Source organism: Macrotis lagotis, chromosome 5 (genome assembly GCF_037893015.1).
Source record: "Macrotis lagotis isolate mMagLag1 chromosome 5, bilby.v1.9.chrom.fasta, whole genome shotgun sequence".
Lineage (NCBI taxonomy): Eukaryota > Metazoa > Chordata > Mammalia > Peramelemorphia > Peramelidae > Macrotis > Macrotis lagotis.
This window is the reverse complement of record NC_133662.1, coordinates 159,681,691-159,698,397: the sequence shown is the minus strand read 5'-3', so window position 1 is coordinate 159,698,397 and position 16,707 is coordinate 159,681,691. Positions and strand designations below refer to the sequence as shown.

At 32.8% G+C, this 16,707-nt stretch overlaps 1 protein-coding gene across 4 annotated transcripts in view; it reads left to right on the top strand.

Annotated features, from left to right (window-relative positions):
• SHPRH (SNF2 histone linker PHD RING helicase) overlaps positions 1-16,707 on the top strand; it is a 113,420-nt gene that overhangs the window by 15,322 nt on the left and 81,391 nt on the right. For 2 of the 4 annotated variants that reach the window (XM_074187781.1, XM_074187782.1), the window contains 7 exons: positions 2,638-2,767; positions 4,520-4,738; positions 7,708-7,786; positions 8,501-8,651; positions 11,434-11,539; positions 12,742-12,998; positions 14,348-15,028. In XM_074187781.1, coding sequence (XP_074043882.1) covers positions 2,638-2,767; positions 4,520-4,738; positions 7,708-7,786; positions 8,501-8,651; positions 11,434-11,539; positions 12,742-12,998; positions 14,348-15,028 — 1,623 coding nt within the window. Of the gene's footprint in view, positions 1-2,637; positions 2,768-4,519; positions 4,745-7,707; positions 7,787-8,500; positions 8,652-11,433; positions 11,540-12,741; positions 12,999-14,347; positions 15,029-16,707 lie in introns of those variants that run through there. The other 2 variants (XM_074187783.1, XM_074187785.1) reach the window with 2 other exon arrangements.

Genomic DNA, 16,707 nt, shown 5'->3' with positions numbered 1-16,707 from the left:
CCAGTTCTCCTGATTTTAAATTCATTGTTCTTTATACCTTATCAATCTGTCTATACAAATATTCATACTCTTGAAGTTGATACCTAATATGTTTGGGATTTGAGGTGTAGTTCTAAAGATTTATGGAATAGTTTTACTAAGGTTCAAATTATATTATAAAAATCCAGATAATTGTCACTAATCCTGACCAATACAGTACTTTATCACAGTGATATCTTGTTACTTCCTGTAAAGACAAATCAAAGTGAAAACTCTAAATTCTTAACAAGAACATGCACAATTATTAAGGTAAATCTCTTGAAGTAAAAATTGATATCCATCATCTATTAATCCTTCATTTATCTCTAAAAGCACAAGAATTTATTCCTGTAACAGGAGTTTGTCTTCTGTGGATTTGACTTTAAAAATCTTTTTTTTGGGGGGGCAGCTAGGTGGTGCAATGGATAGAGCAATGGCCTTGGAGTCAGGAGGACCTGAGTTCAAATCCGGCCTCAGACAATAATTACCTAGCTGTGTGACCTTGGGCGAGTCACTTAACCCCATTGCCTTGTTAAAAAAAAATCTTTTTTTTGCTTGATAATTTTAAAAGTAACAGCTTATAAACATAAGGAAAATTAGTGACTTATAAACACAATGATCCTTTTGGTTCTTTGGTTTTTCATTCATTTTGCTGAGTTTATTTTTTTCTGTGCCTAATCTTCAGCTCTGTAATAATAATTACATCAACTACTTATTATTATTATTATTATTATGGTAGTGGATCACCTTTTGTTTTTTTTTTTGTTTTTTGGGGGTTTTTTTTAGGTTTTTACAAGGCAAATGGGGTTAAGTGGCTTGCCCAAGGCCACACAGCTAGGTAATTAATAAGTGTCTGAGACCAGACCAGATTTGAACCCAGGTACTCCTGACTCCAGGACCAGTGCTTTATCCACTATGCCACCTAGCTGCCCCAGTGGCTCACCTTTTAATACAATGTTTTGCAGTATGCAAAGCACTTTACTCACAACAACCCTGTAAGATAGGGTTGCATATTATTATTACTATTCCCATTTCTGGCAGAGGAATTTGAATGTGAAAGATTACTTCACTCACCCAGTACCCAAATTTCTTTGTTCTACTGTATTGCTTCTCATAATTGTATCATATTTATAAGTATTTTTATATTCATATAGTTTTCTATATTGAGAAGAAAGTTAAGAAAGATGTTTCCCTTATATGAATTACTGTATCTCTTTACCTCGTTTTTTTCTCATTTGGAAAAGTAGCCCAAATTTTGTCAGGTATTTTTTCTTGATAGTTTTGATTTAAAGAAGCAACAAGCTGCTGCCCCTCTGATTAGTATAGAGAGATAGAAAATTAATTATTACTATCTCTTTTTGCTATCCTATAATCAATATGAGGGCATAGTTCTGGCTTAAAAAAACTAAAATCAAACAGTCACTCCAAGTGAGCAGTCAGGATCACTTATCAGGGAAAGGTCATAAATATAGTAATGAGGTCCTGGGTTGAAGCAGAGGCAGAAAATGAGATCAGTTATATTGAAAATAAAGAGAAGTAGGAAAATATTCTGTATCTCAAGTTGAGTAGATTAACAGGAGAGAATAAAAAGCCCAAGGACTTTAAATAGTAGCACCAAATGATACTTCTCACTGATCCCTGAATGGTAAATCAGCTGACTTTCCTTTAGGAGTCTTATATCAATCTTTCTTTTTCATCCCTCTAATGATGAAAGGTTGTTGACATCCTAGTGTGCTAACATTCTGAAATAAATGTTTTTCACTTGTTTCAGTCGTGCCTGACTCTTTGTGACCCCATTTGGAGTTTTCTAGGCAAAGACACTGGTGTGATTTGCTATTTCATTCTCCAGTTCATTTTATAGATGAGGAATTGAGGCAAGCAGAGTTAAGTCCAGGTTCACACAACTAGTGTCTGAGGTCAGATTTAAATTCATGAAGATGAATCTTCCCGGTTCTCAGCCTAGCACTTTATTGACTGTGCTACTCGCTGCCTCTCTGTAATAAATAGTAGTTTTGAAATGGGACTACAAAAGCTACCTTCCTTTTTTCATTTAGACCAAAGTTCTATAGGTCTCAAAATAAAAACATAAAAGTAAAGGATATCCTAAATTTCCTCTTCATTTTTCATAAATTTTCCCTTGAATTCTCAAAAACATAAAAAGTAATGTTGATTCAAAATTGAACTGATGAAAGAAGAAAAAATTAGAAAATTTAGATTATAATTATTTTGTCACTAATTTCTGCCTTCTGAATGAGTCATGCTGCTTTACTAAATATGGATTAAGAGCTTTGCTGCTTTTCTTGTGTTGAGAGTTTTAAAGATTAATGAAAAGTTCTAAGGACCAGAGTAGATATTTACATGTTTCCCTCTCACCCTTTGTTTCCCATTTTAGTGGGGAAAATTTCTATGTACACCATACATTAATATTTATTATAAAGAAAATATATTACATATTAGTATATATACAATAGGTATTTCTAACATAATTATTAAAAGCAGTATTGAAATTTTCATTGTAAAATTATGTTCATTAAATACTTTTTCCTCTGTTTCCATAATACCCTTTTAATTATTGGCATATTTCAAATTTATGTATTATTGGTGAATGTATTTCTGTAGGTTGGAATATATCTCTTGGAAACTGGCTTAGCCAAGCCTGACTTTCTCAGTGATGGAAATGGAAGAATAAAAAAGGCCAATCAGCTGATCCAGAAGCTAATGGAAAAGTTTTACAACTTTATAATTCCAGGTAATTTCTGTCTAAAAGTTCTGTATTTGAACTATTACTATTTGCTAATGTTTTAGTTAGTTTAATTAGTAGTTTAATAACTAACTAAATTGAATCACTTCAGGCAGAAATAATAATAATAATAGTAAATGACCCCATTGATTTAAACTACATTATGTTTGTTATTTATATTTGGTTACTAGAGAATAGCTTGGATCTAGGAAGAGTGGTAGAGACTAATTTGTGACCTCTCATTTACATTTTAGTTATAAAGAACTTTGGGAAAATAGACTTTTTATTGTTGTTAAATAAAGTCTACCTTTTATCTTAATCACTTAACAAAAATTTATTAGACATCTTCTACGAGTGAGGTATTTTACTAGCTGCTGGAAGAAGAAATAGAAAAAATGAAATTATCATTACTCTCAAGGCACTTGCATTCTCTAGGGGCAAACAGCAAGCATATTCAAACACATATACACACACACACACATATATGTACAAACACACACTCAAAACCCTAAAACATACATGCATTATATATATATATATATATATATAATGCATATATGTGTTTATGTATATATATATACGTATATATATATATATATACATATATATATAGAGAGAGAGAGATTTCTATATAAATTTGTCTATTTATAGATATATACCCATTTTATTCTTCTCCCCCATACACATATATACTAAATCTCAAATGCAAACTGGTTAGAAAAGGATGACACTGTCAAGTTGTTGAGAAGGATTTGTGGGTAGTAAAAGTGTGTAAAAGTTGGTTCTTGGAATTCTATGAGGCAGAGGTGAAGAACAAGTGCATTGCACACAGGAGGGATGGCAATACATAGGCATCAGATGGGTGTTATTATATATGAAGTATTATATGAAGAACAAGGAGAAAGCCAGTTTGACCTGTCCGTGGAAATCAGAAGAGAAGTTGGGACCAGGTTGTGAAAAAAAAGACTTAAGACGATTTATATGTGATTGTCGAGGCAACAGGCAGTCACTAGAGTTTAATCTTAGTGGCAATAGGGTTATTTGCATAGAAGAGTGTGTTTATTCAAAATATTTTAAATTTTATTTTATTTTAGGTTCTTTTTTTTTTTTTTGCAAGGCAATGGGGTTAAGTGGCTTTCCCAAGGCCACACAGCTAGGTGTCTGAGGCCAGATTTGAATTCAGGTACTCCTGACTCCAGGGCCAGTGCTCTATCCACTGTGCCACCTAGCCGCCCCTAAAATTAAATTTTATATAGCCGAAATGGTTCATCTTATACTCTGTGATCTTTTCTTTTGCTTGCTTTGTTCTTTACTGAAGTCAAACTTCTGTTTTAATAATTCTACCATAATCATAAAATTTCTGAAAAAATATAAATCTTTCCCTATCGAGAAAAGGTCAGGAAATAGAAGATGTATTATAATAATTTATGGTTAGGACCTCTTCCCCTCTATTAAGAGTGCCAACTCTATGAAAGACAGGATAGTAGTGTCCCATCAAAATTTTGGAAACTTCCCAGAACCTAGTATAAAGCTTTGTATTCAATATATATGTATATGCTTAAAAATGTTTGTTTAATTGAAATTACCTTATATGAAGTAAAGGTAGAGAAATCCTACTTATATTCTAAAGTTGTCTAGTAAGAAGATATAATTTTGAAAAATTTCCTTAGAAGATAGACATGTCACAGATTTACTGAGTTCTTGTTCCCATCTTTTAAAAATAAATCAGGTTTTTAAGAAATACTTCTTTTCTATTTGCAGATATTTTGGAGGAGGATGAAGAAGAGTCTGATAGTGAGCTGGAGAGACAGAACATTGAGGAATTATATGACTTTGTGAGACATACACACCAGCAAGAAGCTCAACACCTACAAGAAGATGTCCAGCATCCTGCACTGATTCCTGTACTGAGACCATACCAAAGTGAGGCTGTTAACTGGATGCTGCTTCGAGAAAATTTCAGAAACTCTCCTACCAATGGCAAGTGTAAGATCCTTAAAATTAAGGGGGTGAGGGGATGAGAGAATTGATCACCAACAGGGTATCAAAGGGAAAGTATGAAAGAGAAAGTGTTATGTTTGAATGTGTTTTTTAAAGAATTCTTTGAATATTTAGATGATCAAGATCATTCATGTATGATTGGGGCTTATTTATAAAGTTTATTAAAGTGATTCTTCTTCCAGTTCCAAATTAAGGTTGCCTTGATCCAGTTTAAGAAACAAGAAATCTAATCACTAGTGGTTAGCCCCTCTAGGAATGGTTTTCAAAAACCTGATGAGAGATGTTAAAGAGCAGTTTGACTTCACTGTAAAATGGAGGTATATAAGATTATTTATCTCAAAGGGCCTTTCTAGCTCCCAAATCCTTTGTTTTTAAACAATGTTTTCTTGGTGAGGTAGAGAAAAGGGAAGATATGATTGATTTTATATGATATTCCCCAATAAATATTCTCACTTCCTTGACCTTAATTCCTACTCATTACTCATGGAGTACTTATTCTGAAAAAGACAGGAAATTTCCAGAGATTGCTTGCTTTTCTTTACTTATCATCCTCTCTCATGCCTCCAGAGACTTTGTTCCTGCATTCATGACCATCATAGTAAAGTAATTTTGGACATGATTTTGAATAGAAAACATTGACTCTTTTTTTTTTTTTTGCAAGGCAAATGGGGTTAAGTGGCTTGCCCAGGGCCACACAGCTAGGTAATTATTAAGTATCTGAGGCCGGATTTGAACTCAGGTACTCTTGACTCCAGGGCCGGTGCTCTATCCACTGCACCACTTAGCTACCCTAACATTGACTCTTTAAACATAGCTCTTTTATAGATTTCTATAAATTGATCAGTAATCTGTTATTAATTTCCCTTTTGCTTAGCAGTTTACAACTTTTGAATTAAATCTTTTTTAGGAAAATTTCTCCATTCTTTCCAAATTCTAAAACTGAACTGGTTTTTTAATTTGGATATTTTAATTCAACAATTATATTTATGTATAGTTCATTTGTCTATTGGACTTTACTCTTAAGGTCCTTACTGTCATTATCCTTTTTTTGCTCCAAATCCTTCTAAAAACACTTCATAATCTGAATCCTGAATATCTATAACTTTCGCTTACATTCTTTGCATTTCCATCTCTTGAAATCCTTTTTTTTTTTTAAGGGTCAGTGCAGGTGGCAAGTTTTCCATGTAGCCTGTCCCTTGATCCCCTTCCTCAGATAAAAGCTGTTTTTTTTTTTATTTTTCACATATTCTTTGAGAACTTTGTTTAAATCACCTCCTTGCTCCTATATCTTTTCATTTCCATTATACTTTCTTCTATACCTTTACATTTCCATTATACTTTATTGTTTACATCCTGTATTTCTTCACTAGATTATTAGATTCCTGTGGTCAGGAGATTGTGTTTGTTGAAATTTTGGAATATCTAATTTGCAGCACAGTACTGTGCAAATTGTAGACAATAAATATTTGCTAAATTGTGTTTAATTGAATTTAAATATGTTAGAAAATAAATCACACATGGGACCAGCCCTTAAATTGTCATGTCCTACTTGACTATTGGGTTTTGTCTTCAGATAACATTTATTTTGCTTTTAGGTCAAACTACAGACAATAGGGGTACCTGAATACATATATGATGGTCAATCTTATTAAAACGAAATGCCATGTCTTAGTTTAATAATTAGAATTTTTCTAAATGAGGCCATGGTATGGAAAAGGTATGGTTTCATTTTGGGAGAAGCACAATTTGATTAGAGAAGCACTGAGACTTAAGAGGAACAGAATTAGAATCTCTGCTCAGTGTTTAATAAAATTATTTTTGCAGATTTTGTGAAAAAAATCTTCCCATTTGTGGGGTTCTGATCATTGAATTCAATTGTGTTAGGAAACTCTATGCCTGTGTAGATCACAACTCTTTTGTAATTTTTAGACATAGATAACTGCTTGAAATACTCAGAAGTTAAATGACTTGTCTGTTTTCACGATCAATATGTGTCAAAAAGTAGAATTTGAACTCTGGTTTTCCTGATTCCAAGGTTGGCCCTTTTATTGTATTTTCCAACACCTTGTTGAGTAAATGTTTTTAAAATTATGCATATGAATTTCTGCTTTCCAATCACTTCATATTGTGTTAGAAAGTTTTTTTGTTATTTTCTTTTCTTTAACCTTCTTTATGTAGGAAGTATTTGAAATTCTTGGTAAGACAAACTAAATGAAAATTGTTGATAGAAATAAACAGAGGGTATGCTTGTATATATCCTATGTTGCTATGAAACTGTAAGGGACCTAGGGCAGTATCCTGGTTGAGCCATGGATTCTTTTAACTTAAATTTCACTTAGTTTATGGTTCCCCAGTAAAGAAAGCATCATAACCTTTCTGAGTCTCAGAAAGAATCAATCAATCAATCAGCAATTATTTAAATTGTTCATGGTAGTTACTATATTAGGTGATAGGGATATCTCTGTCTTTCATTCTTTTCAGGGGAAAGACATTGAAGTGAATACAAAATACTTAACAGCAAATACAAATCATTTAGGGGGAAGGCAATAGCATGTGGGAAAATCAGAAAAGGACTCCTGTGGGAGATGGCACTTGAGCCAAACTTTGCCAGAAACTAAAGTTTTTAAGAGTTGAGAAAGGAATGTGTTCTTATTTTTCAGGCAAGGATGAGCAGTGCCTCTGGACCTAAGGGATGAAGTGGGGGGGAGGGGGCAGCAAGTAGGCTGGTTGGTAGGTGATGGACAGTAATGAATACTAAGCAAAGAAAGATAGTCTAGAGTCAAGACTTGCTCCACTTCTCTCACAGAGGGGTTATAAGGTAGCATTAATATGTGTGAAAGACTGAAAATTATAAAGCACTATTAAATGCAAGGCATGATAACTGGGAGAAAAATGAGAGAGAAGCAGAGACAGAGAGAGAATGTTCTTATTGCTCTTTTCTTCTTTAGAAAATGCCTTACATTTCTTATGGCGAGAGGTCATTACAACAGAAGGGATGAAATTATACTATAATCCATTTACAGGCTGGTAAGGCAATTTTATATTCATCAATGTGCTGCTTCTCTTTTCCCAAAACCCATACCCTCATGTATATATCCATACTGAAAGCCTACAGAAGAGACTTGTTGAGAACCTTACTATATTCTATAGTATTAGCTAATGAAAGAATACTTTTGAATATCTTGTTAAAGACTTTTACACAAAGGACCCCTTTTATTTAGTGAAAGCCAAATAATGGATTCAAGATACTATAAAGAATTAGAGTGAGTGTAATAGGAGGTTAAATGTCACTGTGTTCATTGTGGATCAATTCCTTTATTTTTTGAATTCAAGTTTGCCTCTCTTTTAAAAGATTTTTAGTAGACACTGGAAAAATTTGTTAATTTAATAACTTAATGACTACTCTTTCTTTTCTGTTTATAAATTATTTTTAAGGTCACAGTAAAGAGATGGATATTTTTCTTATTTTAACAACATAGGAAAGAAAAATGTCAATACAACTCATTTTTTTCTGTTGTAAAATTAGTTGATATTATAATGTAGTTGTCTTTTTTGATTGAATGTCAGCTTCATGTTTGGGTTTCTAAGAACTCTTAAGTACTTTCACTTTTTACAAGATAATATAGCTTCAAGAATTTTCCATTTTAATGAAGTTCTTTCCATTCTTTCAAGTAGCTACCAATGTGATTTTTGTTTGAATTACTTTGACATATTTTTTGTTTTCTTTGACCTTTCCTTTAGCATCGTCCGGGAATACCCAAATGCTGGGCCACAGTGGCCTGGTGGCATCTTAGCAGATGAGATGGGTCTGGGGAAAACAGTGGAGGTTTTGGCTCTGATTCTTTCACACGCTCGACAAGATGTCAAAGAGGATGTTCTAACATTGCCTGAGGTAGGATGACCACATAGAACTTAGGCAAGCAAGGGACTTAGTATATTCAAGAAAAACAATATGTTCTAAATGCTTGTTTTGACACAAAAATAAAAATTTTTATTATCCTATGGAACTGAAGAGAGTTAATTTAGAAGTGTTAGACCTTTCTATGATTTGAGCTGTTTGCCACCACTACACTGACTGACCAGCTGAAATGTTCCTTTTTTTTTTATAACTGCCTTAATTTAGCATTAAAAACATGTTTGAGGACAGCTAGGTGGCACAGTGGATAAAGCACCAGCCCTAGAGTCAGGAGTACCTGGGTTCAAATTTGGTTTCAGACACTTAATAATTACCTAGCTGTGTGGCCTTGGGCAAGCCACTTGACCCCATTTGCCTTGCCAAAAAAAAAATGTTTGCCTCTATGTTGACAGTGACAAGCTATGTGCAAAAATGTTACTATTTCTCTTCTTATTTACAGAAGCCTTCAAATTGCACATGACTTGAGAATCAATAAGGGCACTTAATGAATTGATGTGACAAACCTAAGACATGGGAGTAACAGAATCTGAGTTGAAAGGGACATCAGAAGTCATGTGGTCCAATCCATATCATAACCCCTTATATTTATGTAGAATACCTTAGTTAAATAGTTAATTTGCATAACAGTTGAAATTTTAAAAGTAGACTGTATATTCTTAGACCATTGCCCTCTACCAAAGTTGACTTTTCTTCTGAAAAATTCAAATTTAGAATTTATGTAAAAGAAACCCAACTTCAGATGGGCAAACCCAGAGTTTTATATAATGATATCTAAAATGTAAATTCCTTCTATCCACCATATGCCATCCTACTTTTCCAAACTTTTTTCATAAAATCTACATCCAAAATCAAGGACTATTAACTAACTGAAAACCATCCCATGTACCTATAAATACCCTTACTTCGTTATTGAAACCTTTCTCTTTCTTCAAGGTCCATTTCACATATCAGCTTCTTCTTGAAGTTTTTTCTGATCCTCTTACTTTCTCCTTAAATTATTTTTAAATGCAATTCTTCTATATTTCTCATTCGCCCTCACAGTCTACTTTGTATTATACTTAATTGTTTACATCTTATCCCCCGGTATAGTAGAAAAAATATTTGACTTGATGTCAGAAAAACCTGGGTTCGAATCCTGTCTTAGACACTTATTAGCTGTGTGGCCCTGAGCAAGTCACTTAACCACTCTCAGCCTCATTTTGCTCATATAAAATGTGTGTAATAATAGAACCTACCTCACAGGGTTGCTGAGTTTCTCAGATAAGGTTTGTAAACTACTTCAAAAAGCATCATCATCATCATTACTAGCTTCTTGAAGGCAGGAGCTATTTCTTTCATCTTTGTATACCTAGCATGTGCCTCCCATGTAGTAAGTAATTTGTTAACATTTGTTAAATTAAATTTAGATTTTAAAAAAAAAACATTCTGTAGACTACCTAATGCCTTATCCCAACCTTTTATTTTACAAATGTATTTCTTTTTTTTGCAAGGCAAATGGGGTCAAGTGGCTTGCCCAAGGTCACACAGCTAAGTAATTATTAAGTGTCTGAGGCCGGATTTAAACTCAGGTACTCCTGACTCTAGGACTGGTGCTCTATCCACTGCGCCACCTAGCTGCCTCTACAAATGTATTTCAAAGAGCACACAGGGGACCCTGATATGAGTGTGATATTGCCTTAATCTACCCTCTCCTTACTGAGGAAACAATTCAGTGCATATTGGTGATGCCATCTTTGTAAAGGGACACTTCTTTTAATTTATAATAATTAATTGGACATTGTTGATGATAACTTTTCATCAATTTATTGGAAAATATTGGTTCATGATTAGGTGGTTAAAGTAAAAGGGACAAAATTGATCTAGTTCTGTTAGTTGCATTTCATTTCAGGATCACAATGCATGCCTATCCCTAGCCAACCTTCATATATGTGTTTCTTGGTCAACAGTAGAGGTGAATAAGAAAATGTGAATGTATCTAATTAGATCCCACCACCCATACTTAGAAAAACATAACTCAAAAGAAAATAGCAGTAACTTTTTGTTGGTGGAAGAGGGAAAAATTTTACTGTTTTTGTTTTAATTGTTATTGTCATACCATTATAAACTTTATGGGTGAAGTTGTGAGACAATCATTATATACTGCATTATATGAAATAAATTTTTGTATTCATATATAGGATTAGAGCTGGAAGGGACCTTGGAAATCATCTAATCTAACCCCTCATTTTACAGAGAATCAGAGATTTTAAGAAGTAACTGTCCCAAGGTCACAGCAGGTAGTGTCAAGGCCAGAAAGTGAACCTAGGTCTTCCAACTCTAAAAGCAATGCTTTTCTATCACATTATGCAAATGTACAAGGTTAATTATTTTTGATTACTTAATTTGCATGAAGATCATTAAGAAAAGGTGTAGCTAGACAATGAACTTTGTGTAAGATAAAAAAGTCTGGTTTGTGTGTAAGCCCATACATCTCACTTTGTTTCATAGCATACTTCATTCATTGATCATTGGTAGAAGTGAAAGAGAAAAGGTGAATGGATCTGCTTAGGTCTATCATCCCTACACTTAGAAAAACATAACTCAAAAGAATAGAGCAGTAACCTTTTGATGGCGGTGAAGATGAGGGAATATAATCTGATAACTTTTATATCTTTATCCTTATAATCTGATAGCTCATATCTAGATTTTAAAGCTTAATATTACTGTAATGATGAACTTGAAAGTCTGGTTGGTGACTACTGAATATTGTTCCTATCAGGGAAAACTGGTAAATTATTTCATACCTCCACAACCTGCTGAAGGAAGCAAAAGGAAGAAACCTAAGACAATGGAGTTTGAATCTAAGGAAAAAATACAGTACCCCAGTAAGTATTTGTATCTATATTTTTAAATACTTATGTTTCCAATGTTTATCATAATTCTTGGAAACCTTCCAGTAAATAGACCTTATTGTTGCTGATAATCTTCTTGTAATCTTCAAGAAGATTTGTACTAATTCTTTAGATTCCATGTAATTCTTAATGTTGAATTGGATGTTCTTCTTCATCCAATTTACTTTTTGTCAAAGTATACTGAATTTGACTTTTTCTAGTTTTTTAAGTTTGTTTTGAAAATTTTTTTTGTTCATATTAGAACTGAATATATTTAATTGTAAGCTAATGTGGTAACCAATATTAAAAGCATTTTTAGTTTTTCATATGAAGTCATAGACTGCAAGATCACTAGTTTAGCATGATTGCATTTATATCAATGAAATTTAGCTTCATGATGATAAATTCTTTCTTGTTAACAACTTATTTCTTTACAAGTTTTTATATTTTACCAGCCTCAGACTCTTATTTATTTAGCTGTGTGGTCTTGGGCAAGTCACTTTAATCCCATTGCCTTGCAAAAACAAAAACAAGCTCTGTATTTTAAGTGTTTCAACATAACATCCAAATAAATACAATTTTAATCTTACATATAACTAATAAACTTTAAATTATTTACAGATCACTAAAATGAAGAAAGGCTAATTGTAATAAAATAATAATATTGATATCTTATTTAGTTCTTTGTTCCTATCTTTTTTCTCCTATATTCTTCTGAAAGTTCAATATTTTTTTTATTTTTTGTTTTTTTTTGCAAGGCAGTGGGTTTAAGCGACTTGCCTAAGGTCACACAGCTAGGTAATTATTAAGTGTCTGAAGCCAGATTTCAACTCAGGTCCTTCTGACTCCAGGGCTGGTGTTCAATCCACAGCATCACCTAGTTGCTCCAATAAAAGTTAGATATATACACACACACATGTTGTTCTGATTTCATTCACATAAAAGTCTTGTCAGGTTTCTTCAAATTCTTCCTATTTGTCATTTTTTGGTAATCAAAATACAATTCACTTGATTATAGTCTTGTTCAACCATTTCCTAATCATTGAATATAGTATTCCATTTTCACAGTACAGATAAAACAGCTTTAAATAATTTTATGAGTATTTCCACAGTAAATTCTTTATTTTCCATGTTGACTCTTCCCTTTGAATTTTTTCATCTAATTCATTTGAATCACTACGTTCTTGTATGTGTAGGTTTGCGTGTGATGATACTAGCAGCTGTGAAAGAAATGAATGTGAAGAAGGGAGCTTCCATCATTGCTATCTTCAAGTATGTCAGCACTATATATAGATATGATGTACAGAGGAATCGACGACTTTTGAAGAAAAATTTGGAAAAATTAATTGCAGAACAGGTTGTGGAACAAGTCAAAGGACATGGTTTGTCTGGATCTTTTAAACTGGGAAAAAATTACAAGGAACAGAAGACATGTGATAAAACTAAGAAACAGGTAAAATAATGAATTTAATTATATTTAAAGGAAGGGGGCCTATTAACATCTTTTTTTATTCTTCACTATTAAATATTTAAGTGCCTATTTATGCTCATTATTCTAGAAAAGTAGAGGATCTACTTTTTAGGAACTTTTCTTTTGAAGATGAATATTTATCTTATAAAATACTTGGGTATGCTGTCCAATTCTGTTTCAGATTTCCTGCTTTTTAAGTGATTTGTGAATGTTTAATGGAATGTCCAGGCAGATGGCATTTAAAATATCAGCTCTATTCTGATTATAATATTGCTATCAATTTTAAAATCTCATCCCCTAATTTTTAAATAATATTAATAATGCCTTGAATTTATATAGTGCTTAATACTCTTCTTTTTCACATCCAAATGTCATTTTTTTCACAGTCATTGAACTTTTGACATTGTGTAATTCTATGCCTTTTTTTACATTGGGCCATGAATATTAATTTGCTTTTAGGAAAAATCATCACTGAAGTATTTGCAAATTGAAATAAAGAATTTTTTTTAAAGTGTGTGTATTTGCAGGTATTAGTTTAATTATTGTATTTCATATGAAAAAAGTTCATCCTTTAAGAACTAGCAAACCAAGAACTTTTGGTTTATAGAGGATGGGTTCTCAGATATTTTAATCCTCTGCTATAACAAGAGACCTTGTGCATAATCAATCTATCCTTATTGTTTTTACTTGCTTTCTGACTGAAAAATTCCTTCAGAGAAGTGCATTATGAGTCCCTGAACACACTGGCATGAATCTTGGGGCTTCAGAAGCAGAGAAAGCAGAGGGGAAAGACAGGGTAATTTTCTTTGTCAAATAAAATGGTTATAAGGATTGTGTCATGTGAAGCTTTGAATTCCAGTTAAATAAAGTTGAAAGGAATTAAGAACTTTCTTCATCTTCTATTCCTTCCTTCCTTCCCTCCCTCTCTCCCTCTTTCTTTCCTCCTTTCCCTTCTCCCACCTTTCTCTCCATTCCTTTCTTTTTCCTTCTTTCCTTGCTTATTCCTTTATTTCCTTCCTTCTTTCCTTCCTTCCTTCCTTCCTTCCTTCCTTCCTTCCTTCCCTACTTGCTTGCTTTTCCTTCCCTCCCTTTTTCCTTCTTTCTCTTCCTCCCTCCCTCCTTTCTTCCTTTTGACCATTTGAAGTTTATGAGATACAAGATTAAAAACTTGAATGATATTACTTAGGAGTAAGGGTAATAATAATAATAATAATGTTAGACAATTGAAATTTTATCTATTTAATCAAAATATGACCATTTTCTCTTTTATTTCTATTTTCTTTAGATTTAGGACTATTAAAAAACCCTTCTCTTTATTAATTTTACAATAGGCAACAAGAAGCCCTAGAAAGAATCAGAATAAACTTTCAGATGAAGAAAAACATCAATCAGAGAGCAAGGACACAGTTTCTGAAAACAAGGGAGAAAAATCCCTATCATTGGACATCACTGAAGATGAGCATGATTATTGTGAGGTCAGTAGATACCATGGTAGGCTCAGGCAAAAACCCAGCCGACACGCTAATGAAAATCTTCAACCTAAAACTGAAGAATTAGATACTGCTGATTTGCAAAGACATAGTCCATCATCCAGTGATCCCCTAAGTATTCATGCTACTGTCTCTAAAAGTAAACCAAATTCTGAAGAAGACAGCCTGAAGGATCAGGTATCTGAAACTCAGGACCATACTGGCTATGAAGTACAGCATACCAATTCTATAAGTCCCTTCAATACTTCTGACTATCGCTTTGAGTGTATCTGTGGTGAACTTGGTCTAGTAGACTATAAAGCTCGTGTTCAGTGTCTGAAATGCCACCTATGGCAACATGCAGAATGTGTGAACTACAAGGAGGAAAACTTGAAAATTAAGCCTTTTTACTGTCCCCATTGCCTAGTTGCAATGAAACCAGTTTCCACAGGAGCAACTTTAATCATCTCTCCAAGTTCTATTTGTCATCAGTGGGTTGATGAAATCAACAGACATGTGAGGTCGTCTTCTCTTCGGGTTTTGGTAAGACAGTTTTTTTTTTCTAATATGGAACTGCATTTAACATGATTATATATATAAGAGGAAAGGGAGGGAGAAAATGTGGAATTCAGAATCTTAAAAAAATTAATGTTGAAAATTATCTTTACATATAATTGGAAAAAAATTAAATAACCTAAAAAAAAAACACAGCCTTGAAATCAAGAGGACCTGAGTTCAAATGTGACCTCAGACATTTATTAGCTATGAGACCTTGGGCAAGTCACATCCAGGGCCATCTCTGGTTGTCCTGACTCATATCCCAAAATAGAAATATTTTTAGAACCTCCCATGTCTTTTAATCCATCAAAAAAGACTTTGTAATTAGATAATTGTTTAAGAATCTTAAAACAGAAATTTTAATGCAAGTGTAAATAAATTCAAAAACAGGACTCAGGGTTTTATATCATTCGTTCTGAACAGTGAAAATTGAAAAAGTAAAATAGTTGAGTGGAATGATGCAAAAAGCCAAAAGATATATATGAGTAAATCTTTATATGTACATTCAAGTATACAGGAAGGATTTGACTTACCATCTTTAGGAAATTTTAGTATTAATGTAATAATCTAATGGAAAGTCCTAGGTGCAAAGTGGGATGTTTCATATTTAACCAAAAATGGAAATACATTGTGATTAGGCATATAATATTGTGTTAATTTTGAATATTGGTAAAAGAAAAAAGTTGCATATTTTGGGAAATAAACATGTATACATGTGCTATGACAGCTAATCAACAAGCATGTATTTTGAAAGATATTTTAAATAACTAAGGAAATATAAAATCAAACCTCCTCATTTTTAATCTCTTCTGGAATATAGAATCTACTTAGAGTATGAGGACAAAAATGTAATACCCATAGCCAGAATTTAAGGAATTAGATTCTCAATTAGTTAATTCATTGTAATTGAGAAGTGACTAAAAATTGAACTTTTTAGTTTTCCAACTTAAAAGCCACTGCAAACCTTAAAAGTGAGTAGTCTTTATTTCTTAGTGCTTTGACTAATTAATATTTCAATATGCTGATTGGATTTGGAGACTAAAGGAACCTGGGTTGTACTCCTATCTTTGACTTGCTAATTGTGCAGCAAATGCTAGCAATTAATTACATGTTTCTAAACTTCAGATTCTTTATACAATAGGAATATTTTTTACTTCACAGAATTTTGAGGATTAAATAAGATAATGTACTTGTGAAGGTATATTGCTTTTTATGAAATTTTTATGTCATGTAAATACCAGCTATTATTACTATTTTAGATATTTTATATTTAATAAAATAATTGTCCATAGATTCTCAAAACTGGGATAATGAATACACATGTGATTTGGCTTGGTACTGTCACATAAAATACTCACAAAGCAGTGTCTTTTATTTTGGGTTTTAACACTTTGTCGATTTCCCTCTCCTTGCTATGAATGTACTTGTCATCTTTTTTCAGTCATTTTTCAAATGTATCCAACTCTTTGTCATTCTATTTGGTTGGGTTTTTCTTTGACAAAGATACTGGAGTAGTTTACAAACAGTTGAGGAAGTCAGGCAAACAGGATAGTGTAACTTGCCCTAGGATCGATCACACAACTAGTAAATGTCTAAGGCTAAATTTGAACTCAAGAAGATGAGTCTTCCTGGCTCTAGCCTGATGCTTTATCCCCTGTACGTGC